The sequence below is a fragment of the Octopus bimaculoides genome, chromosome 28 (genome assembly GCF_046866305.1).
Source record: "Octopus bimaculoides isolate indiv1 chromosome 28, ASM4686630v1, whole genome shotgun sequence".
NCBI classification, from domain to species: Eukaryota; Metazoa; Mollusca; class Cephalopoda; order Octopoda; family Octopodidae; genus Octopus; species Octopus bimaculoides.
In genome coordinates, this window is record NC_142955.1 from 14,654,153 (window position 1) to 14,681,960 (window position 27,808).

The 27,808-nt window shown below is 35.3% G+C and overlaps 3 protein-coding genes and 1 long non-coding RNA gene across 5 annotated transcripts; 3 read left to right on the top strand and 1 right to left on the bottom strand.

Annotated features, from left to right (window-relative positions):
• The first annotated feature begins 27 nt into the window (after positions 1-27).
• Positions 28-12,372, top strand: LOC149130600 (uncharacterized). 2 transcript variants are annotated; one of them, XM_089344475.1, is made up of 3 exons: positions 28-427; positions 2,325-3,975; positions 12,017-12,372. In XM_089344475.1, the coding sequence occupies exon 2, from the start codon at positions 2,602-2,604 to the stop codon at positions 3,925-3,927; it is 1,326 nt and encodes a 441-aa protein (XP_089200601.1). In that variant the 5' UTR covers positions 28-427; positions 2,325-2,601; the 3' UTR covers positions 3,928-3,975; positions 12,017-12,372. The 2 variants fall into 2 exon arrangements, with proteins under 2 accessions (XP_089200601.1, XP_089200600.1); XM_089344474.1 differs by lacking the exon at positions 12,017-12,372 and having other exon boundaries at positions 2,325-8,069.
• LOC106867058 (uncharacterized) lies at positions 6,863-14,772 on the top strand. Its single transcript, XM_089344616.1, has 3 exons — positions 6,863-7,001; positions 8,172-9,360; positions 12,453-14,772. The coding sequence occupies exons 2-3, from the start codon at positions 8,436-8,438 to the stop codon at positions 14,285-14,287; spliced, it is 2,760 nt and encodes a 919-aa protein (XP_089200742.1). The 5' UTR covers positions 6,863-7,001; positions 8,172-8,435; the 3' UTR covers positions 14,288-14,772.
• Positions 14,773-16,819: 2,047 nt separating this feature from the next.
• On the top strand, positions 16,820-25,222 carry LOC106873064 (uncharacterized). Its single transcript, XM_089344407.1, has 2 exons — positions 16,820-18,958; positions 21,397-25,222. The coding sequence occupies exon 2, from the start codon at positions 21,747-21,749 to the stop codon at positions 23,667-23,669; it is 1,923 nt and encodes a 640-aa protein (XP_089200533.1). The 5' UTR covers positions 16,820-18,958; positions 21,397-21,746; the 3' UTR covers positions 23,670-25,222.
• On the bottom strand, positions 20,218-26,285 carry LOC149130601 (uncharacterized). Its single transcript, XR_016238856.1, has 2 exons — positions 25,601-26,285; positions 20,218-20,773 (listed from the first exon to the last, which is right to left on the bottom strand). It is a non-coding gene; the product is annotated as an uncharacterized LOC149130601 (long non-coding RNA).
• Between the last annotated feature and the right edge of the window lie 1,523 nt (positions 26,286-27,808).

Genomic DNA, 27,808 nt, shown 5'->3' on the forward strand with positions numbered 1-27,808 from the left:
AAGAGAGTACGGATAATACTAGTAAGACGTTAAGTTATTTCCCTTGTATTTTTATTTACTTTTTTTACCTCCCGAAACTGGAAGATTACCATAATATATATACATGTCTCTGTGTGTGTATTTATATATGTATATCTATATGTCTATGTATTTCCACCCCACCAACATTTGACAAAATGTGTTGGTATGTTCACGTCCCAGTAAATTATAAGGTCAGCGAGACAGCAGAATTGTGAAAATTAAAGGGAAGTAACAAATGATAGCTACCGTAAACACTACGTATAAAACATGCGCATGTGCATTAAACGTACTTCCGTATTCATTTAAACGATATTAAATATCTCTTACTTAATTACCACACTTTTAATACATTCAATATACATAATGCTCGCATTTATAACAACACTATCCTTAATGAAACATTTCTGTAAGTACTAAACAATGAAACTATTCAATTTTTTTAATATTGAAAGCTTTCGGTTTATGAATGAGAGATGTCCATTATTTATGCACTATTTGGCTGTCATTTCTAGCTATGGATGAAAGATGTCTATGATTTGTGCAAGATTTGGCTGCTATTTCTAGCTATAGAAGCTACCTTCTACACTTCACCGTTGCCCCGTTAGTTTGTTGTCTGTTTGAGAAATATTCTCAAATACACTCCAATCACTGAAATGTTCAGAAACCAATACTTTATTGTAATTTATCGAATGCTTGTTTATTGGTATAGCTACCGATATATGCCCACCCCACTAGAAATTCATTTCCTCATAACTTTCTGAAAAATGGATATAAAAGAGACAAGAATATTCAATTCAGCCATGATGATATATATATATATATATATATATATATATATATATATATATATATGTATATATATATATATATATATATAAGATGGGCTTCGTAAACACCAATATCAGTTGTGAAGCAATGGTTGGGGGATAAACACAGACACACAAATATATACATATATATATATATATATATATATATATATATATATATATATATATATATATAAGATGGGCTTCTTTCAGCTTCTGCCCACCACATCCACTCACAAGGCTTTGGTCGGCCTGAGGTTATTGTACAAGACACTTGCCCAGGGTGACATGCAGTGGGGCTGATCCATGCAAACATAGAAAGTTGGATAGTTAAACGAGGATGATGTTCTGTATAAGAAGTCCCTGCTAAGAAAAATCCCTGCATAAATGAAATCTAATTAAGTAATTATTATGATTTGAAAAGCTAGTTTTCCATATTTGCCGTTTCCATGCAGACAAAATTCATAGAAGGAGAATTTTTATGGTCAGATACCCTTCCTGTTTCCAAGCAAAGTAATATTTCCCCGTGTCTGAACATATTTCCACGGAAGATTAGGCACAAGCATGACTGTGTGGTAAGAAATTTGCTTCCCAACCACATGGTTCTGGATTTAATGCCATTGTGTGGTACCCTGGGCAAGTGTCCTCTACTATGGTCTCAGGCTGATCAAATACTTCCTGTTTCCTAGCAAAGTAATATTTCCAAACATGTTAATGTCCATTGAAATATATCGTGTGATGTGAAAAGAAGACACTCACGGCAATCTTCTTTCAGTTTCCATCTTCCAAATCCACTCAAATGGTTTGGGTTGCACTGGTGCTATGGTAGAAATATTTGCACTTTGGTACTGAACCTGAAATCACATGGTTGGGAATGAAACTTCTTAACTACTGCCAGGCCAGTTGTAATTTTTTTTTTCCTCATTCAGTTTCCTTTCTTCATTCATCAATGTTTATTCTTCTTTTTTAATTGTAATAAAATTGTTGGACCTGGTAAAAAAACATTTTTCTTCATAGTTCTGTATGTGGTCACACGACCTACTAGAAATAACAGCACATCTCCCTTAAATATCACTTTTTGGTCATAAATATTGAAGACTGTATTGGATGATGTAGGCCTAGAGATACAATACTACAGAGGAAAGGATGTTCATGGATGGAATGTCTTTAATCATAATTTTACCCGGAGTTTCTTCAGGGCTAGACAACAATACCAAATTATATTTCAGGAGAGAAAATAATATTATTGACATCCATTTTGTAGTTTAATCTAAATAATATTACACAATGTGAAGGCATAACTGTGTTTTACAAAGATGTAAGCTACACAGAAAATTTTGTGATGTAAATTTTAATACATTAAAAAGTTTAGTCGTTCAGGTAAATGTTTGTTTCTAAAGGTTATCTCTATAGTAATGTAAATTATCCACTGTTGAATTTATATTCTTAAAGTAGCCTCTATATCTTAAACCGATGTTTCTTTCTTTATTTCAGGATATCATATGACATTGGCATAACAGAAGAAACATACTGAATATTTAACTTTATTTAAAGACCAAATGAATATGCTATACATGGCACATGTTTAAAACTGTTACTAGAAATCTATGGTAGAAGTTCTTATCTGATATTATTGAAAACTTTCTGTACATCTCTGACTGAAGTGTCGAGAAGATGAATTTACATAAGTGTTGCTAGAGAAAGGTAACATCATTATCCTCATCATCATTATCGGACAGAAATACAGCAGTGGAAGTATTTATAAGATTATATGATAGGTACAAAAACAAGGAAAGTATTTATATATTGTGATTTGAGAACATTAATAATGGAAAAGAATGAGAAGCTTAAAGAATTGATTTCCCATGAAGACATGATAAAAGAGAGACGTAAATTGTCATATGAATGTGATGTCTGTGGTAAATTATTCACTCACAATAGTCACTTAACAGAACACAAACGTATTCATACAGGAGAAAAACCATATCATTGTGATATCTGTGGTAAATCATTCTCTCGAAAAAGTCACTTAGTTGTGCACAAACGTGTTCATACAGGAGAGAGACCATATCATTGTGATATCTGTGGTAAATCCTTCATTGATGGTAGTGCTTTAACTCAACACAAACGTCTTCATTCAGGAGAGAAACCATATCATTGTGATATATGTGGTAAATCACTTGCTGATAGTAGTAGCTTAACTGCACACAAACGTATACACACAGGAGAGAAACCATACCATTGTGATATTTGTGGTAAATCAGTCTCTGACAGTAGTAGCTTAACTTCACACATACATATTCATACAGGAGAAAGACCATATCATTGTGATATCTGTGGTAAATCATTCACTGTTAGTAGTACTTTAACTAAACACAAACGTCTTCATACAGGAGAAAAGCCATATCATTGTGATATCTGTGACAAATCATTCACTGTTGGTTGTGCTTTAACTCAACACAAACGTCTTCATTCAGGAGAGAAACCATATCATTGTGATATCTGTGGTAAATCATTCTCTGGCTATAGTCACTTATCTTTACACACGCGTATTCATACAGGAGAGAAGCCATATCATTGTGATATCTGTGGTAAATCGTTCACTGTTGGAAGTACTTTAACTAGACACAAACGTATTCATTCAGGAGAGAGACCATATCACTGCGATATTTGTGGTAAATCATTTTCTGACAGTAGTAACTTAACTGCACACAAATATATTCATGCAAGAGAGAAGATATATCATTGTGATATTTGTGGGAAATCATTCTCTAAGAGTAGTGAGATAACTGCACACAAACGTCTTCATTCTGGAGAGACACTATATGACTGTGATATCTGTGGTAAATCCTTCACTAAAAATGATAGCTTAATTAGACATAAACGTATTCATACTGGAGAGAAGCCATATTGTTGCAATGTCTGTGGTAATTCATTCTCTGATCGTAGTCATTTAACTAGACATGTGCGTCTTCATTCAGGAGAGAAACCATATCATTGTGATATCTGTGGCAAATCATTCTCTCAAAATAGTAACTTAACTAAACACAAACATATTCATACAGGAGAGATTCCATATCAAAGTGATGCCTACTAAATCATTGACCATCATGCCTTGACTTCACACAAATGAATTCATACAAAGGTGAAGCCATTTCACTGATAAATCATTTGCTGAAAATAGTAAATTAACTGCACACAAATGTATTCATACAGGGGAGAAAGGAAAAGGCTAGGTTATATAGGTTCTTTTGTTAACTTACTTTTTCTTTTTAATGTTCCTGTTTCATGTAATGGACATCACAACACAGAAAATAATGTTTCTCCAAAGATCTCAGCTTTTTTTCCTTCCTTTCTTTTCAAATTTTTTCTCAGCTCCATCAGTTGCTTCTATTTCTGTTTCATTTCCCATGATGTAGGAACCTTTATATTGAAATTCCTCCTAGCAACCCTACACCTGGCTCTTTGTTGAATATCACTTCCCTAATTTACTGTATATTTATTCATTATTAAATTTCAAATACTTCTTAAATGTGTTAACAGCTACGTGTATTAGGGGTTTCTTAAACACAGAAATGCAGCAAAATTGTCAAATATATAAATAAACAATGACCTCCAGTACAAAATGGAAGACACCACAAAAGCATGGAACACAACTATGGTTTAGGGCCCCACAACGGACTGTTTTCTCTTAACTTTCTGAAGAATTGTTTTTTAAATTAAACTTAGCAGATTTAAGTTTTCAAGGGTCTAGCTTACAATTATCTTAATAAAATTGATGAAAACAGTTTTCCAAGAAGATTGAGATCCTTCTGAACTCTACCCTGCTTTTGTCAGTATCGTATCCCATGTAATTAGGAAGAGAGTTGACCTAGAGGCAATGCAGTTTTGTTTTGTACCTGGAAGAAGCACTACTAATGCTATCTTCCTAGTAAGGCAACTGCTGGAGAATTTAGTGACTGATAAACCTCTGTACTTGGCTTTTGTCAACCTGGAGAAAGCTTTTGACAGAGTTCCTCACTCCCTTATCTCTTATTTATCTTTGTTTTTCAGGTCATTACAGAGAAATTTAAGGCCGGATGCCCTTGGGAGCTCCTCTATGTCAGTGACCTTTTTTTATAGCTAACTGTTTGTTTGAGTTAGAGAATAGATTAGAAATGAAGACAGAACATCTGGAATCCAAATGCCTTGGAGTTAATTTAGCAAAGACCAAAGTCCTAGTAAGTAGGAAAGCAGACAAATTCCTAATCCCTTCAAGGAGATGGCCTTGATTGAAAAAGTAGTCTTTGAGTGTGGCAAATGTGCAAGTATAATAAACACTAAGAATGTACAGGAAGTAGACTTCCTCAAATGTCTAGGGTATCTTTACAAGTAGTAGCTTGTGTTACCTATGCAACCAAGTTGGAAATGGAAGAGAATGTTCCTACAATAAGAACCAACGTGGCAAAGTTTGGAGAGCTATTACTTTTTTTGGTAGCAAAAGGCCTCTCTCTCAGAGTTAAAGGCAGATTATATAATGCCTGTGTATGGCCAGCTATGCTCTATGGCAGCAAGACATGGACTGCCATGTATATTATATTCCTGTCATAATTTGTATTTATGCACATCACTGCTTATTGCATTCATTCCATATTTTATTTAGTGAGCCACTATCTAGTGCAATCAATCATAATATAATGATGGAAAGGTAAGAGAGGCAGCCATTTTATGTTAGCAAATTTTGTGGACGATATTGAACCTGAATAATTCAAAATAACGTGAACGAATAAGTATTACATTTGACAGATTAATAGGAACACTAAAAATGTTTTTAGGTGTTTTTTTTTCTAACACACACATAACATGACCTCGCTTAGTTAGGATTACAAGTGAGTTACTTTGATAAAATTTATTTATGGGGAGAAAAATATTGAAAGATATCAATAGATGTGTGAGTGAGAAAGAAACAAAAGGGAGTTTTGGGGATCTGCTAGAAACAACAGCCAGATTTCCCTTGAATCATACATTTTCCTCTGAAATTATTAACAATTTGTTTTTAAACCGAAAATGTTTCTCTCGCGGGTTTTAAGTGCGTAGTGAAAAAAAAAAAGTCGAAATCGTTTTTAGGTGTAAGAAAAAAAAACATTTTTAGTGTTCCTATTAATCTGGGGTGGTGAGGGGGTGGCGGGAGTAAAAAAAATATATTTGCAAAATTTTTTCCTTTTTTTTTTCTCGTGAAAAAATGCCTCCCATCATTCTGAAGATTTTGGTGAAAAACATTGGAAAAAGTCCCCGTCGAAACGGAGAAATTCCCACGTATGTGGGCCGTCGGACCCGGAACTCCCCTCCCACCCCTTCCAGAAAGTTTGTCAACAAATTTCTTTGTAATCGTAATCTACACCATTTGTATAAAATTTCATTAAAAAATACCTATTTTCCAGAAAGGTATGAGGAGCAAAATGTCGGGTTTTCTGAATTTTCCGAAACTCCTCTCCCCAACCCCTCGGAAATTTTGTTTTCCAACAAATCTTCACACACACTCATTCTACAGAATAAAATGATCGTTTGGTGAAAGTTTCATTAAAAAGTATCCCTCTTTCTGGAAGTTATGAGGCAACAAAGTCGGTGGGGTATTAAAATGTAGTTGTGCCTTTTTTTCAATACAAGTTAACGTTAAATTCCGTTACATTTTCAAAGAATTAACGGATTAAAGTAGTTAACCTTTTGGTTAACGGATTAACGAAATTTCCTTTTCAATTAAAGGTACCCACCTCTGTCTATATATTTATTTGTTTACATAGGTGTAGTTATAAATGACTCCTTTTGTTAGTGTTTGTACTTTTAGTTGCGTATGTATATATAATATATATACACACATTATTACATATACGTTCACGTTCTGTGTCCTTTTCATCCGCACATTAAATCTATCGTAAATACAGAGATACCTTCCCTTGCTAGATAACGATTGTAAAGGGAGGTAACAAGCGGGGATGCTGGAAATTGTATGTATCGCATGCGCAGTATCCTACTTGCCGTTTCTGATATCAAATTGAAAATGTTTGTTGCTTGAATTTCTTTTTATCAACTTTTAATACATTTATAATACTTATAACACACATTTATAATATATTTCTCAACCACCACACACACTTCTAACAACTCTATCTTTTTATAAAGAAGAACATTTCCGTAAGTATTAAACGATGAAAATGTTTAACCTTTTTATTCTGTAGATTTTTGTGCGAGATTTGGCTGTTATTTCTAGGTATGAATGAGAAATGTCCATAATTTTACAGGATTCGGCTGCTATTTTTAGCTATAAAAGAGAAATGTCTATTATTTGTGCGAGATTTGGCTTCTGTTTCTAGCTATGGAAGCTACCTTCTACACTTTCCGTCGTTGCCCCGTTATTTTGTTATGTAATAAACATTGACATTTTGTTATGTGTTTTAGTTTGAGAAATATCCTGAAATAAACCCCAAACACTGAAATGTTCAGAAACCAATACTTTATTATAATTTATGGAATGCTTGTGCGTCCGCCCCACTAACAATTTGTTCCTCACAACTATGTGAAAAATGGATTTTCTTTAATTAAATTTTCGATAAAAGCCTTTCAAATGTTGTTGATAACGATTATTTGGTAAATTGTGAAAAAATACAACTTAGGTTAGTATATAGGTAACTTATACACCTCGACTTTGTTTCCTCAAAGATTTTAATGATGTAGATTACAATTATTTTGAGAAATTAAATTACTTTTAAAGACAATCCCATCATTTCTTCTTTTGAATTAATTGAATGAATATTTCTTAATGATATAAAAATATTGAGAGATATCGGTGTAAAGTTATCCCCTGTTAATCTGGAAAGAAATTCCAAATTGCTGCCGGGACAAACCTGAATCCGATTTCAAATTATACCTCCCGATTTCTCTGATTTCCGTGAAATTACAACTTGTAATATACGTTTATAACATTGAGAAAATTGTAAGGTAGAGGTCTGTACATCAAAGTACCTAGAACAGGGATGGGGAGCAAAAAAAAAAAAGAACACAAAAGAGAATAATTTCAGTTTTGGGAAATAAAACCATTTTTGAAGAATTTTTAGTCACGTGAATTGACCCCTGTATTTTTTTAAAGCCCATCACTTATGCTAATGATCTCTTTTGTCAAACTGCTATAATCATGTTTACATCCTTGTACACAAGATTCTGTGATGTAAATTTTAATAATAAAAGTTCAGTTGTTTGGGTAAATGCTTATTTCTAAAGTTTATCTCTATAGAAATTTTTCACTATTGAATCTGTGTTTTTAAAGCAGCCTCTTTTTCTTACACTGTTGTTTCTTTATTATTTCAGAATATCAAATGACATTTGCTTAACAGAAGATACATTCTCAATATTTATCATTTTTTAAGACTAAAAGAAAATAAGATACAAAACTGACTTACAACACTGTTTCTATAAATCTTGTAGATTTCTGTGAAATATTTGTCCTAATATGTTATTGTTAGAGAAAGATAACAGTGGCCAGAAAGACAACAGTGGAAGTATTTATAAGATTAAACGATAAGAACAAAAACAAGAGAAGTATATGTACATTGTGATTTGAAAGCAATAATAATGGAAAAGAGTAAGAAGCTTAAAGAACAGATTTCCCATGAAGACATGATAAAAGGGAGACGAAAGTTGTCATATGATTGTGATGTCTGTGCTAAACCATTCACTTACAAAAGTCACTTAACAGAGCACAAACATATTCATACACGAGAGAAACCATATCATTGTGATATCTGTGGTAAATCAGGCTCTGACAGTAGTGCTTCATCTGCACACAAGTGTATTTATACAGAGGTGAAGCCATATCATTGTGATATCTGTGGTAAATCATTCTCTTACAGTAGTCACTTAACTTCACACATACGCATTCATACAGGGGAGAAACCATATCATTGTGATATCTGTGGTAAAACATTCTCTCAAAATAGTCACTTAACTATACACAGACGTATTCATACAGGAGAGAAGCCATACCATTGTGATATCTGTGATAAATCATTCACTGTTGGTAGTGCTTTAACTACACACAAACGTCTTCATTCAGGAGAGAAACCATATCACTGTGATATCTGTGGTAAATCATTCACTGACAATAGTACATTATCTATACACAAACGTACCCATTCAGGAGAGAAGCCTTATCACTGTGATGTCTGTGGTAAATCATTCCGTGATAGGAGTAACTTCATTATGCACAAACGTGTTCATACAGGAGAGACTCCATATCACTGTGATATGTCTGGGAAATCATTTAATGAAAGTGGTAACCTTACTATGCACAAACGTCTCCATTCAGGAGAGAAACCATATCATTGTGATGTCTGTGATAAATCATTCTCTCAAAATAGTGCTTTAACACGACACAAACGTATTCATACAGGAGAGAAGCCATATCATTGTGATAGCTGTGGTAAATCATTCTCTGACAGTAGTGCTTTAACTAGACACAAGCGTCTTCATTCAGGAGAGAGACTATATCACTGTGATATCTGGTAAATCCTTCATTAAGAATAATAACTTAACTACACACAAACGTAATCATACAGGAGAGACATAATATCACAATGATGTCTATTAAGTCATAGTATGACCATTGTGCCTTTGTCGCAAAACATTTAATGAAAGTGTTAACCTATGTGCAAACATATTGATGCAGGAGAGAAACTATTAAATACTTATGGCTTTTTCAAATGCATGAATGTAGTAAATTTGTCAAATATATAAATAAGAAATGACCTCTCTCTAGCCCCCACTTTACAATCGTGTCGCCACAACTTGTAGTGGTTTTGAGCCAGGAAGGAAAGGCTGTTTTTATATGGTGGCCATGGCAAAAGAAGTTGTGTTGTGGACGAGAATGAAGGGGCTTGAAGTCAAACACTTTTCTATTTGGCCAATCCCTGATGAACTTCTTCAAGTTTCACTTGAAAAGGAAAATAGGAGTAGAGAGGGAAGTGCTGTCTTCTAGTTAGTTGGCCGAAACGTGGATGAAAGTGGTGAGAATTGTACGAGCGAAAGCCTGTAGTTGGGAAGAGGAAAGGAAACGGAAAAAAGCACCAGCCCCAAAAATCAGGGCACCCATGGTTTTTAAGGGGTTTTTCCATGAGCAGCCCTCGAACATATCCTCCCTATTGAGGATTGCATATTGTTGATCTCTTTTTTTTTCTTTTTTCCATTTTATTAGACTTGTTTACACGCAAATCCCTCACAGCTACACGCACGCACACACACTTCTTTTCTTTTTGTTGTTTTAGAGGCAGTTTGTCCGTCGCTACGTTCTGAGTTCAAATTTCGCCGAGGTCGGCTTTGCCTTTCATTCTTTCCGGGTCGATCAACTAAGTACCAGTTGCGTACTGAGGTCGATGTAAACGACTGGCCACCTCTCCCAAAATTTTAGGCCTTGTGCCTATAGTAAAAAGGATTATTATTGCATTACACACACACACGCACAAATACCTTCGTTTGCCATATAATACTTATAAAGGGAGGTAATCAGCGTCAGGTGATAGATATATCACGTATCAACGTGTAGTCTCCTACTTCCGTTGTTGTCGTTGCTTGAAATACTCTTCATCTACATTTAATACATTTATATTTCTTATAATGAACATTTATAATATAGTTCTCAACCACCACACTCATACTTCTAACACCTCTGCTTTTTAATGAACATTTTCGTAAGTATTAAGCTTTGAAAATATTCAGTGTTTCTTATTGTAGACGTTCGGCTTTCGACGCGTCGATTCTTTGTTTCTCTTCTATCTTTCATGAATGAAGATGTCTATAATTTGTGCAAGATTTGGTTGCTATTTCGGTACTACTTAAGTATAGAGGTCCCTAAAAAGTAACCTTAACCCTAACATTTCTATCCATGCATGAGTGATGTCTATGTGAGATTTGGCTGCTATTTCTAGTTGTGGATTAGAGCTGATTATGGTTTGTGCGAGATTTGGCTGTTATTTCTGGCTAGGGAAGCTACCTTCTATACTCTGCACCGTTTCCTCATAGATTTTAATAACGTAGATTACAATTATTTTGAAAATCTAATTACTTTTGAGATCTATTCCATAATTTCCTTTCTGGAATGAATTAAATGAATATTTTTTTAATGACATGACAGTTATGAGAGATATCAGTGTAATGTTATCCCCTGGTAATCTGAAAATAGATTTCAAATTGTCCCTGGTGCAAGCCTGAATCCAATTTTAAATACCCTCCCCCCGCCCATCTTTTGTTTGATTTCCTGAAAATTGAAAATTGTCAGGTAGAGAGAGGTCCCTATATTGTAGGAGAAAAAAAAGTACCAGGGACGGGGATGGGGAATATAAATGTAAAAACACAAAATAATATGATTTCAATTTTGGGAGATAGAATGATTTTTCAGTCGTAATTTCACAAGAATATTAACAGCGAAAAAAGTAATAATAATAAAAATATCAAAACAAGGCATAACTACAGATATGGGTCCTCATATCGAAAGCTCCACCAGGGCAAACATTCGATATAAGTACCTTTTATGTCAAAATAAAGCACGTGCATTTGTTTATGTTTCTGAACAAGATCGTCGCTTTCCTTGAAAATTAAAAAAAATTTTTTACATATTTTTTGTGCGGGGGGAAGGGATCTTTTGAAATCGGCACGAAAGAGAGAGAGAGAGAGAGCGATTGGATCAGGGAAGTTATCTTTTGAAGTCGACGTGATGGGAAAGAATTGATGTGTGCGAGACAGAAAGTGTGGTGTATATGTGAAGTTGTTTTGTTAGTGTGTGTAAAGAGACAGAGAGCAATGGTGCTGGTGTGTGTGAATGTAAGAGAAAGAGAGAGATAACTGAAATCTTTTATTCACTTTTTGTAGTGAGTAAATGTGTGAGCGACTGACAGGGAAAAAGAGAGAGCGCGGTAATGTAGGTATATACATATATATATATATATATCATACAATGTAAAGGTGTAGCTGTGGTTTACAATTATGTAAGCTATACACGAGATTCTGTGATGTAAATTTTAAGACATTAAAAAGTACGGTTGTTCAGGTAAATGTTTATTTCTAAGGTTTATCTTTATAGAAATGTTTTAAATTTTGCACTGTTGAATCTGTACTTTGAAAGCAGCTGCTATATCTAAACTGTTGTTTCTTTATTATTTCAGAATATCAGATGACATTGGCATAACAGACGATGCATTCTCAATATTTATCATCTTTTGAAACGGAAAGAAAATGATATACAAAGCAGATATACAACACTTTCTATGAATATGCTGTGGTTTCTGTGAAATATTTGTTCTAATCTGATATTGTTACAAGATATTTGCACTTCACTGATTGGAGTACTTAGAAGATGAGTTTGTGTGCTGAGTAAACTTTGATACATCTACATAAGTGTTACTAGAGAAAGGAAGCAGTGGACAGAAATACAGAAGTGGAAGTATTTCTAAGATCAAACGATCAGAAGAAAAACAAGGAAAGTATATTTATAGTGTGATTTGAGAAGAATAATAATGGAAAACAGTGAAAAGCTTAAAGAATTGATTTCCCATGAAGACAAGATAAAAGAGAGACGAAAGTTGTCATATGACTGTGGTGTCTGTGGAAAATCATTCTCTCAAAAGAGCGACTTAACTAGACACAAAGGTATTCATACAGCAGAGAAACCATATCAGTGTGATATCTGTGGTAAATCATTCTCTCGAAATAGCCACTTAAATGAACACAAACCTATTCATACAGGAAAAAAGTTATATCAGTGTGACATCTGTGATAAATTATTCGTTGAATGTCAAAAATTAACTTTGCATAAGCGTATTCACTCAGAAGAGAAGCCATATCATTGTGATGTCTGTGGTAAATCATTCTCTCGAAATAGTTATTTAAGTTTGCACAAACGTGTTCATACAGGGGAGAGACCACATCAGTGTGATATCTGTGGTCAATCATTCTCTCGCAGTAGTAACTTAATTTCTCACAAATATACTCACACAGGAGAAAAACCATATCATTGTGATATCTGTGGGAAATCATTCTCTTACAGTAGTCACTTAAGTACACATAAACGTATTCATACTGGAGAAAGACCATATCACTGTGACATCTGTGGTAAATCATTCTCAAAGAGTGATCAGGTAATTATACACAAACGTATTCATACAGGGGAAAAGCCATACCATTGTGATATTTGTGGTAAATCATTCTCTCGAAATAGTCACTTAACCACACATATACGTATTCATACAGGAGAGAAGCCATATCATTGTGATATTTGTGGTAAACTATTCACTAACAGTAGTGAGATAACTGCCCACAAACGTATTCATACAGGAGAGAGACCATATCATTGTGATATCTGTGGTAAATCATTCATTGTTGGTAGTTCTTTGACTTATCACAAACGTATTCATACAGGAGAGAGACCATATCATTGTGATATCTGTGGTAAATCATTTACTGTTGGTAGTGCTTTGACTTATCACAAACGTCTTCATTCTGGAGAAAGCCCATATCATTGTGATATATGTGGCAAATCATTCTCTTACAATAGTAACTTAACTGCACACAAACATAGTCATACAGGAGAGAAGCCATATCATTGTGATATCTGTGGTAAATCATTCATTGTTGGTAGTTCTTTGACTTATCACAAACGTATTCATACAGGGGAGAAACCATATCATTGTGATATCTGTGGTAAATCATTCTCTTACAGTAGTCACTTAACTTCACACATACGCATTCATACAGGGGAGAAACCATATCATTGTGATATCTGTGGTAAAACATTCTCTCAAAATAGTCACTTAACTATACACAGACGTATTCATACAGGAGAGAAGCCATACCATTGTGATATCTGTGATAAATCATTCACTGTTGGTAGTGCTTTAACTACACACAAACGTCTTCATTCAGGAGAGAAACCATATCACTGTGATATCTGTGGTAAATCATTCACTGACAATAGTACATTATCTATACACAAACGTACTCATTCAGGAGAGAAGCCTTATCACTGTGATGTCTGTGGTAAATCATTCCGTGATACGAGTAACTTCATTATGCACAAACGTGTTCATACAGGAGAGACTCCATATCACTGTGATATCTGTGGTAAATCCTTCTCTGTAAGCAGTCACTTAATTAGACATAAACGTATTCATACAGGTGAGACACCATATCACTGTGGTATCTGTGGGAGGTCATTTAATGAAAGTGGTACTTTGAATAGACACAAATCTATTCATACAGGATTGAAACCATATCTCTGTGATAGCTGTGGTAAATCATTCTCTGACAGTAGTGCTTTAACTAGACACAAGCGTCTTCATTCAGGAGAGAGACCATATCACTGTGATATCTGTGGTAAATCCTTCATTAAGAATAATAACTTAACTACACACAAACGTATTCATACAGGAGAGACATAATATCACAATGATGTCTATTAAGTCATAGTATGACCATTGTGCCTTGACTTCGCACAAATGTATTCATATGGGTGAGAAGCCATTTCATTGTGGTATCTGTGGCAAATCATTCACTGACAATAGTACTTAATGCACAAATGTCTTCATTCAGCAGAGAGACCATATTGAGATATCTGTGGCAAACCATTTGATGAAAGTGTTAACCTATGTGCGAACATATTGATGCAGGAGAGAAACCATATCTCTGTGATGTGCATTAAATCATTTTCTGACCATTGTACTTTGTTTTCACACAAGCCTATTCATGCAAAAGAAAAGCCATTTCACTGGTAAATCTTTCACTGAATTAATAAATAAATTAACTGCACACAAATGCTTTCAGACAGGTGAGAAAGGAAAAAGCTAGTTTGTATGGGTTCTATTGTAAACTTCTTTTTCTTTTTAATATTCCTGCGTTTCATGTAAAAGACATTATGACTCCAAAATTTTCAGTTTTTGCTTGTTTTTTATTCTAAAATTTTCTCCCAGCTTCATCCTTTGCTTCCATTCCCGTTTGATTTCCCATGATTTAGGGATCTCTATATTGAAATTCCTCTTACTGGCAACCCTATACATGGCTCTTTGTTGAATATCACTTCCCCAATTTATCATCATCATTTAATGTTCGTTGTCCATGCTGGCATGGGTTGGTCACTTTGATCAGGGCTGAGTGGCTGATTTGGCATGGTTTCCACAGCCAAATCTGTATATTTATTCCTTAAGTTTTAAATACTTATGGCTTTTTCAAATGCATGAATGTAGTAAATTTGTCAAATATATAAATAAGAAATGACCTCCATAACGAAATGGAAGATACCACAAACAAACATGTGGTATAACTATGGTTTAGGGCCCTGTAACAGACTGTTTTCTCTTAACTTTCTGAAGAATTGTTTTTTATATTAAAACTAGCAGACTAAAGTTTACAAGCATCTAGATTATCTTAATATCTTAATAAAACTGAGGATAAACACTTTCCAAGGAGATTGTGATCCTTTTCAACTCCATCCTGCTTTTGTCAGGGTCACGTCCCATGTAATTAGGAAGGGAGTTGAATTACATGAGATGCAGTTTGGTTTTGTGCCTGGAAGAAGCACTTCTGATGCTATCTTCCTAGTAAGGCAACTACTGGAGAAAAATTCAGCAACAGATAAATCTCTGTACTTGGCTTTTGTAAACATGGTAAAAGCTGTTGACAGGGTTCCTCAATCCCTTATCTAGTGGTCAATGTGGAAGCTGGGAAGAGATGAGTACCATACAAGCCATGTCCAGGGATAATGTCAGTAAGGTGAAAGTTAGCAAAGAGTGTTTAACTAAATTTAATGTTCAGGTAGGAGGTCACCAAGGGTATTTTCTCAGCTCCCTCTTATTTAGTCATAGTCCTTCAGGTCATAACAGATGAATTTAAGGCTAGGTGCTTCTAGGAGCTCCTCTAGGTCTGTGATCTTGTTCTTATAAATAATTCTTTACTAAAGTTACATAATAGGTTTCAGATGGGGACATGTCTGGAATCAAAATGCCTTAGACTTAAGTTTGGAAAGACCAAAGTTGGACTAAGTAGGAAAGCAAACAAATTATAAATCCTTTCAAAGAGATGGCCTTGTTTGGGAAAGTGGTCTTTGAGTGTGGCAAATGTGCAAGTACAATAAACACTAAAAATGTACAAGAAATAGACTTCCTCAAATGTCAAGGGTATCTGTAGAAGTAGTAGCTTCTATTACCTAGATGAGCAAATATAATGTAGTTGTAGGGTGTTTGTCTAACAAATTACTCTGTGACCCTGCTGATGCTGGTTCCATGTAAAAATGCAACAGTGTTGGTGCCACGAGACAACCAACCGAAGGCTCCGGTGCAAAATTCCAGAAAAATTTAAGACTGGTTGTTCATGAGAACTCCTCTATGCTGATAACTTCATCCTTATTGTTGAAACTGTAGTAGATTCAGAAATGAAATTCCAGGTGTGGACACAAAGCCTGCAATTTAAGAGTCTTTAAGTTAACTTAGCAAAGACCAGAGTTCTAATTAACAAGAAAACAGACAGCTCTCTAATCCATTTGGGTAAATGACCCTAGATTCTTTGTAGACAAGGTGCAGGTAAAAATTCCATATGGTGTACTCAGTGCAGACTAGGGACGCATAATAAGTGGAATGGAACTACAGGAAGGTTAACAGGGTAAGTATAATGTGTTTGTGGTAGTTGTGCAGGAGCAATAGATAATAAGAGGAGATGGGAAATAGATGTTCTGAAATGGCCAAGAGTCTCTAGAAATAGTAGATAATTCTGATTGCAGAGCAATGTGAAATGAAATGTTTTGCTCAAGAACACAACGTATTGTTCACTCTGGGAATAGAACCCATAATCTAGCAATTGTTAGTGTAACAACCAAACCACTAGGCCACGCCAGTGTGGAAATTCATAAAAAAAAACATTTTACCATCAACCAGAAGTCTTAATGTTGTGGGTTTTAGCCATGCCAATAACTAATCCACTCATATGGTTCCCTTTAGGCTTTTTTTTTTAAAGTTATTTATCCTTTTCTGATGCTATCCATTTAGTTACCTTTTACAGTAGGCAGTTTACTGTCAAACTTCCTTCTACAAATGTATTTGCACTGGAAAGGAGATACAATAGTGTATAAGAGCCTTCTAAAACCATATTTTATCTCACCATAGCTATATCTACATTGGAAAGATAACTTATCTCAGTGACATTTTTAAAAAGGTAAGTGATTGTGGAGAAGGACGTTCTGTCCTCCAGCAATTTTGTTAAACCACAAATAAATGTGGTAAGAATGGCCCGCTCATTTGAACCTGTTTTAAGCATGTGCCTGTACACAGTGGAGAGGATGCTTATCCTAGTAGTCTGGACTGTCGTGGATTTGTGGAGTTTCCACGAGCAGTCCTAGAATGTTACCCTCTTCTGGGGAATTTTGTTGTTATAGTTGGTTAATTTTCATTGTTTCATGTAACCCCACATTCTATTTGTCCTATGCATGAAATGCTTTGTGTTATTTCGCCCGTCACTATGCTCTGAACTCAAATTCTGCTGATGTCGACTTTTCTTTCATCCTTTCGGGGTTGATAAATTAAGTATCAGTCAAGTATTTGGGTCGATGAAATCGATATACCCTTTCCCCAAAATTTCAGGCCTTGTACCTACAGTAAAAAGGATTATTATTATTATTATTTTCACCACAAGTTGTTTTTGGAGCTCCTGGAGCCTTCCATGTGTAGCGGGCTTGCTACCTGCAGCCTACGGTACCATGCTTATTCTCGTTGTTCGAAGGAAGCAAACCTTTTGTAACAGTTCGACTGGGCACTCTATTCCAATTTCCTTTATATTCCTCTTGGTGCCTTCTGATACTGTCCCCAAGGACCCAACAATGATTGGCACTATCTTCACCTTCTTCATTTTCCACAGCTGGGCTATTTTGTACTTAAAAGGGTTGTATTTATTTATCTTTACGCCTTCCTTCTTGACTATTTGTGGGTCAAAGGGGCATGCAACATCAACTATATAGCATTTGTGGTGCGTCTTGTCCGTCACCACTAGATCCGGTCTGTTATGCTCTAGTGCCTGATCTATTTTGATTGGGAAATCCCAGAGAATTTTGCTACTCTCCAACTCCACCACTCTTTGCGGTCTGTGCTCATACCACATCTTGCCTCTCTCTAGCCCCCACTTTACACACAATTTCCAATGTAGCACTTTCGTTACCTGATCGTGTCGCCACAACTTGTAGTGGTTTTGAGCCAGGAAGGAAAGGCTGTTTTTATATGCCTGGTGGCCATGGCAAAAGAGGTTGTGTAGTGGACGAGAATGAAGGGGCTTGAAGACAAACACTTTTCTATTTGGCCAATCCCTGATGAACTTCTTCAAGTTTCACTTGAAAACGAAAATAGGAGTAGAGAGGGAAGTGTTGTCTTCTAGTTAGTTGGCCGAAAAGTGGATGAAAGTGGTGAGAATGGTACGAGCGAATGCCTGTAGTTGGGAAGAGGAAAGGAAACGGAAATAAAGCACCAGCCCCAAAAATCAGGGCACCCATGGTTTTTTCCATGAGCAGCCCTCGAACGTATCCTCCCTATTAAGGACTGCATATTGTTGATCTCTTTTTTTTTTCTTTTTTCTATTTTATTAGTGTTGTTTACACGCAAATCCCTCACAGCTACACGCACGCACACACACTTCTTTTCTTTTTGTTGTTTTAGAGGCAGTTTGTCCGTCGCTACGTTCTGAGTTCAAATTTCGCCGAGGTCGGCTTTGCCTTTCATTCTTTCCGGGTCGATCAACTAAGTACCAGTTGCGTACTGAGGTCGATGTAAACGACTGGCCACCTCTCCCAAAATTTTAGGCCTTGTGCCTATAGTAAAAAGGATTATTATTGCATTACACACACACACGCACAAATACCTTCGTTTGCCATATAATACTTATAAAGGGAGGTAATCAGCGTCAGGTGATAGATATATCGCGTATCAACGTGTAGTCTCCTACTTCCGTTTTTGTCGTTGCTTGAAATACTCTTCATCTACATTTAATACATTTATATTTCTTATAATGAACATTTATAATATAGTTCTCAACCACCACACTCATACTTCTAACACCTCTGCTTTTTAATGAACAATTTCGTAAGTATTAAGCTTTGAAAATATTCAGTGTTTCTTATTGTAGACGTTCGGCTTTCGACGCGTCGATTCTTTGTTTCTCTTCTATCTTTCATGAATGAAGATGTCTATAATTTGTGCAAGATTTGGTTGCTATTTCGGTACTACTTAAGTATAGAGGTCCCTAAAAAGTAACCTTAACCCTAACATTTCTATCCATGCATGAGTGATGTCTATGTGAGATTTGGCTGCTATTTCTAGTTGTGGATTAGAGCTGTTTATGGTTTGTGCGAGATTTGGCTGTTATTTCTGGCTAGGGAAGCTACCTTCTATACTCTGCACCGTTGCCGCGTTAGCTTGATGTGTGTTTTAGTTTGAGAAATATTCTGAAATACACTCCAACCGCTGAAATGTTCAGAAACCAATACTTCATTATAATTTATGGAATGTATGTTAGTGTAATTACCGATGTGCGCCCACCCAACTAGCAATTCTTTTCCCCATAACATTTTGAAAATTTGATATTTTCTAATGAAATTTGCGACAAAAACGTTTCAGATGATGTTGGTAACAATCATTTGGCAATTTGTTGTGGAAAATATAACTTAGGTAAGTGTATAGATAACTTATACACTTCAGATTTGTTTCCTCATAGATTTTAATAACGTAGATTACAATTATTTTGAAAATCTAATTACTTTTGAGATCTATTCCATAATTTCCTTTCTGGAATGAATTAAATGAATATTTTTTTAATGACATGACAGTTATGAGAGATATCAGTGTAATGGTAGTCTGAAAATAGATTTCAAATTGTCCCTGGGGCAAGCCTGAATCCAATTTTAAATACCCTCCCCCCGCCCATCTTTTGTTTGATTTCCTGAAAATTGAAAATTGTCAGGTAGAGAGAGGTCCCTATATTGTAGGAGAAAAAAAAGTACCAGAGACGGGGATGGGGAATATAAATATTAAAACAAAAAATAATATGATTTCAATTTTGGGAGATAGAATGATTTTTCAGTCGTAATTTCACAAGAATATTAACAGCGAAAAAAGTAATAATAATAAAAATATCAAAACAAGGCATAACTACAGATATGGGTCCTCATATCGAAAGCTCCACCAGGGCAAACATTCGATATAAGTACCTTTTATGTCAAAATAAGCATGAGCATTTGTTTATGTTTCTGAACAAGATCGTCGCTTTCCTTGAAAATTAAAAAAAAAATTTTACATATTTTTTGGGGGGCGGGGAAGGGATCTTTTGAAATCGGCGCGAAAGAGAGAGAGAGAGAGAGCGATGGATCCTGTTCAAAACGGGGGCACCAGTTTTTCATTAATGTTTTATGTAGTGTTTTTGGTACCGAAAGACTTTAAAACTTCGTTGAAAACAGTTAGCGCTGTAACGGTGTATATCGTATTAATCCCCTAACCCTAACTCTAGAATCCGAACTCTAAAATTGTTACACACAGCGTAATTTATTATATAAACAATATATGCGTATAAATTACGATTAAACCGGATGAAATATGTCACAGGGAATAACATTTTTATGACCGGTCAGCAGTAACTGTATTCACCTGAATAGACGTCAGTGATTGGTTGAAATTACAGAAATACGACAACTTTAACATGAAATAACTTGCGATGTAAGTTTTTTGTTAAGAAGACTAAGAGTAAAAGATGTTTTATATGACACATTCTACCAGTGTCCCAAGTTTCAAAGTGTTTCGTTAAGAAAATACTGGTGCCCCCGTTTTAAAATAGATCCCATTTCTCAAACACATTACCGAAGTTTACCCCTCAAACTCTGCCGGCGTACATGGTGGAGGTTTCAGCTGTAAGAAGAAAGAAAGAACACTTTAATTTCACTTTGTCACAAGTGTTTCTTTGCTACTTTTATTTATCTTTTTTCAAAAGAGTTTGCTGCTATTTCTGCAGTCATATTTTTTTTGTAACTTTCAAAACAAAACAAAACAAAAACAAGAAAATACTGGTGCCCCCCCCGAGTGATTGGATCAGGGAAGTTATCTTTTGAAGTCGGCGTGATGGAAAAGAATTGATGGGGTGTGCAAGACAGAATGTGTGGTGTATATGTGAAGTTGTTTTGTTAGTGTGTGTAAAGAGACAGAGAGCAATGGTGCTGGTGCGTGTGAATGTAAGAGAAAGAGAGAGATAACTGAAATCTTTTATTCACTTTTTGTAGTGAGTAAATGTGTGAGCGACTGACAGAGAAAAAGAGAGAGCGCGGTTATGTATGTATGTAGGTATATATATATATATATATCATACAATGTGAAGGTGTAGCTGTGGTTTACAATTATGTAAGCTATCCACGAGATTCTGTGATGTAAATTTTAAGACATTAAAAAGTACAGTTGTTCAGGTAAATGTTTATTTCTAAGATTTATCTCTATAGAAATGTTTTAAATTTTGCACTGTTGAATCTTTATTATTTCAGAATACCAAACGACATGGGCATAACAGACGATGCATTCTCAATATTTATCATCTTTTGAAACAGAAAGAAAATGATATACAAAGCAGATATAAACACTTTCTATGAATATGCTGTGGTTTCTGTGAAATATTTGTTCTAATCTGATATTGTTACAAGATATTTGCACTTCACTGATTGGAGTACTAAGAAGATGAGTTTGTGTGCTGAGTAAACTTTGATACATCTACGTAAGTGTTGCTAGAGAAAGGAAACAGTGGACAGAAATACAGCAGTGGAAGTATTTCTAAGATCAAACGATCAGAAGAAAAACAAGGAAAGTATATTTATAGTGTGATTTGAGAAGAATAATAATGGAAAACAGTGAAAAGCTTAAAGAATTGATTTCCCATGAAGACAAGATAAAAGAGAGACGAAAGTTGTCATATGACTGTGATGTCTGTGGAAAATCATTCTCTCAAAAGAGCGACTTAACTAGGCACAAAAGTATTCATACAGCAGAGAAACCATATCATTGTGATATCTGTGGTAAATCATTCTCTCGAAATAGCCACTTAAATGAACACAAACCTATTCATACAGGAAAAAAGTTATATCAGTGTGACATCTGTGATAAATCATTCGTTGAATGTCAAAAATTAACTTTGCATAAGCGTATTCACTCAGAAGAGAAGCCATATTATTGTGATGTCTGTGGTAAATCATTCTCTCGAAATAGTTATTTAAGTTTGCACAAACGTGTTCATACAGGGGAGAGACCACATCAGTGTGATATCTGTGGTCAATCATTCTCTCGCAGTAGTAACTTAATTTCTCACAAATATACTCACACAGGAGAAAAACCATATCATTGTGATATCTGTGGGAAATCATTCTCTTACAGTAGTCACTTAAGTACACATAAACGTATTCATACTGGAGAAAGACCATATCACTGTGACATCTGTGGTAAATCATTCTCAAAGAGTGATCAGGTAATTACACACAAACGTATTCATACAGGGGAGAAGCCATATCATTGTGATATTTGTGGTAAATCATTCTCTCGAAATAGTCACTTAACCACACATATACGTATTCATACAGGAGAGAAGCCATATCATTGTGATATTTGTGGTAAACTATTCACTAACAGTAGTGAGATAACTGCCCACAAACGTATTCATACAGGAGAGAGACCATATCATTGTGATATCTGTGGTAAATCATTCATTGTTGGTAGTTCTTTGACTTATCACAAACGTATTCATACAGGAGAGAGACCATATCATTGTGATATCTGTGGTAAATCATTTACTGTTGGTAGTGCTTTGACTTATCACAAACGTCTTCATTCTGGAGAAAGCCCATATCATTGTGATATATGTGGCAAATCATTCTCTTACAATAGTAACTTAACTGCACACAAACATAGTCATACAGGAGAGAAACCATATGATTGTGAGGTCTGTGGTAAATCATTCTCTGAAAATAGTGCTTTAACCAAACACAAACGTATTCATACAGGTGAGAAACCATATCATTGTGATATCTGTGGTAAATCATTCTCTCAAAATAGTGCTTTGACTTATCACAAACGTGTTCATTCAGGAGAGAGACCATATCATTGTGATATCTGTGGTAAATCATTCTCTTACAACAGTACCTTAACTGCACACAAACATATTCATACAGGAGAGAAGCGATATCATTGTGATATCTGTGGTAAATCATTCTTTGAAAATAGTGCTTTAATGAAACACAGACGTATTCATACAGGAGAGAAACCATATCACTGTGATATTTGTGACAAATCATTCACTGTCAAAAGTGCTTTAACTTCACACAAGCGTCTTCATTCAGGAGAGAGGCCATATCAGTGTGACGTCTGTGACAAATCATTCACTATCAGCAGTTCTTTAACTGTACACAGACGTATTCATACAGGAGAGAGACCATATCATTGTGATGTCTGTGGTAAATCCTTCAATAAGAGTAATACTTTAACTAAACATAAACGTATTCACACAGGCGAAAAACCATTTCACTGTGAAATCTGTGGCAAATCATTCACTGAAAATGGCAGCTTAACTACACACAAACGTATTCATACAGGAGAGCGACCATATCATTGTGATATCTGTGGTAAATCATTCTCTAACAGTAGTCACTTAATTGTACATAAACGTATTCATACAGGAGAGAAACCATATCACTGTGATATCTGTGGTAGATCATTCAATGAAAGTGGTAAACTAATTATACACAAACGTATTCATACAGGGGAGAGAGCATAGCATTATGATATCTGTGGTAAATCATTTATATCATTCTCTATAAATAAGATCTTAACTAGACACAAGCATATTCATATCAGAGAAACCATATCTAAGTGATGTCAGCTAAATCATTGTCTGACCATCGTGCCTTGACTTCACGCAAACGTATTCATTTCACTGATAAATCATTCACTGAAAATAGTAAATTAACTGCACACAAATGTATTCATACAGGGAAGAAAGGAAAAGGCTACTTTGCATGGCTTCTTTTGTAAACTTCTTTTTCTTTTTAATATTCCTGTGTGTCGTGTAATTGACATTATGACTGAAAATATTTTTTCCTGAAATGTGAGGTTTTTTTTTTTCTTTCCTTTTAAAATTTCTCCTTGCTTCCATTCCAGTTTCATTTCCCATGATTTAGGGACCTCTATACTGATATCCACCTGGCAACCCTACACATGGATTTGTTGAACATCACTTCCCTAATCTTCTGTATATTTATTATTAAATTCTAAATACTTTACTCACTAAATATGTCTGCAATTATGTATGTTATGTTTTTTTGAAACACAGAAATGCAATAAGTTTGTCAAATATATAAACGACCTCCAGTACAAAATGGAAAACACCATAAAAACCATGGGGCATAACTATGGTTTAGGGCCCTACAGCAAACTGTTTTCTCGTAACATTCTGAAGAATTGTTTTTTTTTTTTTAATTAAACTTAGTAGATTTAAGTTTTCAAGGGTCTAGATTACAATTATCTTAACCCTTTGCCTGACAATGGTAAGATATCTCATTTTTGCATGATTGACATTTTTCTTGTCCAAAAGTTATTCTCTCAAATAATTGCTGGGACAGAATATCTCACCTGACTCAACTCTTCTGCAGCACTTTTCAGGGGGTAACCAACTATGTTTGTCCTAATCATAGCTCTGGCAGCGTGTCACGCCATTCATACTCTGTCTTCAGTCGCATGACTGCACTTACTAGTCATGCATCATTAGCACACACATACATACGTTTGCTAATTTTAAGGACACATTTTGCATTTTTGCTTTTTATTTTTAAAATGAGCAGTAACAGTAAAATTGACGATGTGGATTTTGCTGATCTTGACTCCTCAGATTTTAGTGCAATTGAATCAGATCCGGAAGCTATTCTCTAAGATTATGACGATAATAATGATTGTTATGATGATGCCTCGCTTGCTGCCAGGCAATGGTATCACCTTCCTGTTGGAGATAATCTTGCATCTGTCTGTGGTAAATCCTTCAATAAGAGTGATACTTTAACTAAACATAAACGTATTCACACAGGCGAAAAGCCATATCACTGTGAAATCTGGCAAATCATTCACTGAAAATAGCAGCTTAACTACAGAGAGAGAGAGAGAGATAACTGACATGTGTTTTTAAGGGAGGGTGGAAGAGAGATAGAGAGAGTGTGTGTGTGTTTATGTTTGCTTTTTTTTCTTTTTCCCTGCTGTTTGCTGCTTAAACACAGCAAAGAAATCGCGGTCTCTATCTCTTTCGCGTCCTTTTCCTCTTGCCTTACGGAAAATGCCGAATTGATGTAAACAAACGCTGACAAAAAAAAAAAAAGGATTAGTATCGAAAGATCGCCTTGTATCTATATATATATATATATATATATATATATATATATATATATATATGCATAAACATTTTCACACAAACCAATCTCTGTTAATATTCATGATATCTTCTTCCATTTTACAGTTTCATCGAAATAAAAATTACTTTACACAAACTGAAGCGGCGTTCATTTTACTCAGTCATAGGTTCCAAGTCTTCTCAATACTTTGAGATCGTAAATAAGCTGTTAAAGTTGTATACTAGTGAAAAAACAATAATTCCTTTGAAATGGGAAGGAACAGAAATTTGACAAATTCTGAAAAAGAACAAGAATAAAATAAAATGCTTACTTTTATTATTTGTTGCATTTTTTCTCGTTTAATATTCGACACTCGAAAGGCAGCGAGCTGGCAGAAACGTTAGCACGCCGGGCGAAATGCTTAGCGGTATTTCGTCTGCGTTCAAATTCCGCCGAGGTTGACTTTGCCTTCCATCCTTTCGAAGTCGATCTAATCGACTTGACCCCTCCATCAAAATTTCAAGCCTTGTGCCTACAGTAGAAAAGAAGGCACTGTCATGGTATTAGCTGTCAGAAGCGAAAGTAGAAAAATCTAAACGAGGAACATTACTGCTGGTTTGAGTTGAAATCTGTTTCTTTGGCTACTGACTGGCCGGAGCTATCTATCTGTCTGTCTGCCTATCACTCGTCCACCTTCGTTTGTTTCCGTAGAATTTATCAAATTAGAAAAAAAAACTTTTTGGCTACTTCCATCATGCTAGCTCCACACGAGGGGCATATTTTGGGGGTATTTAAAAGTCCATGTCTCTTAAGCCAATTAATACTATTTTCTGTTGTAGCGATGGCGATGGCAATATCGCGGTGATTAATTCCAACTTTGGATTACGCGTGGTGGTGGTCATTGGTGGTGCTGATTGGTGTATGTGATTTGTTTTTAAAAACAATAATGAATAATGCAAAAATATATTTATTTATAAAGTTTAAACTGAACATGAAATGAAATATATTTATTTATAAAGTTTAAACTGAACATGAAATGAAATATATTTATTTATAAAGTTTAAACTGAATTTCATTTGTTTAAATTCTACGGAAACGCATTTTCTAATTTGATAAATTCTACGGAAATGCATTTTCTAATTTGATAAATTCTACGGAAACAAACGAAGGTGGACGAGTGATAGATAGATAGAGAGACAGACAGACAGACAGATAGCTCCGGCCAGTCAGTAGCCAAAGAAACAGATTTCAACTCAAACCAGCAGTAACGTTCCTTGTTTGGATTTTTCTACTTTCATTTCTGACAGCTAATACCATGACAGTGCCGAAAAGAATATTCGACACTTTTTGCAAATTCTGAGATGTCGTCTGCTCCGAAAGTCACGTGATATTCACTCGTTCTCCCCTCCCACTTATACTCTTATTTTCACTCCTTCCCTTATATGAGGTCCTCATCGAAATTACACTCAAGAATAACGGAATGTCTACAAAAGTTGAAACTTTTATTGTTTTTGTAAAATAGAGACTAAATTACTTGAAGTATATGTATTATAGGCATTCTTTCGTATTATACATACATGCATACACACACATATATACATACGTACATGTATCTTTTTTCCATGTCTCAATACGTACATTAATACACACGAACGCGCGCGTGTGTGTGTGGTATACCTATGCATAAGATACAGTATGTGTATATAGACATATATATATATATATATATATATATAAGCCCGTCCTATGTATGTATATATATGTCTGTGTTTGTACCCCCACCCCCGCTTGACAACCGATGTTGGTGCGTTTATGTCCCGCAACATAGCGGTTCAGCAACTAAGGCCGATAGAATAAGTACTAGGCTTACAAACAATAAGTCCTGGGGTCGATCTGTTCGACTAAAGGCGGTGCTCCAGCATGGCCACGGTCAAGTGACTGAAACAAGTAAAAGAATGAAAGAATATTCTTCCGCTTGTTTCAGTCATTTGACTGCAGCTATGCTGGAGCATCGCCTTGAGTTGAACAAACCGACCCCAGGACTTATTCAATTCTTATTCTATCGTATCCCATTGCCAAACCGCTACGTTACGGGGACGTAAACACATCAGCATCGGTTGTCAAGGGTGGGGGAAGAAACACACATATATATGAGCACTCGCATGGAACCGAGAGTTTAAATACGGTCCTTCTATAGCATTTATATAGCGTTACCTGTCACCTTGGTTCTTCTGTATATCAGTACCTCTCATTCATATATATATATATAATACAAATATATGAGTATATGCATATATACATATATGTATGTACATACCTACATCTACATGTATATATAGATGCATATCTGGTTACAGGACGTAGCAAAAAAAACGTGGACAAAATGATAAACGGAGTGCAAAAAACACACAGGCCCCTTTCGGGGTCGATAAATTAAGTACCAATTAAGCACTCGGGTTGATGTAACCGACTTAATCCCTTTGTTTGTCCCCTCTATGTGTAGCCCCTTGTGGGCAATAAAGAAATAAGAAACGTTAGC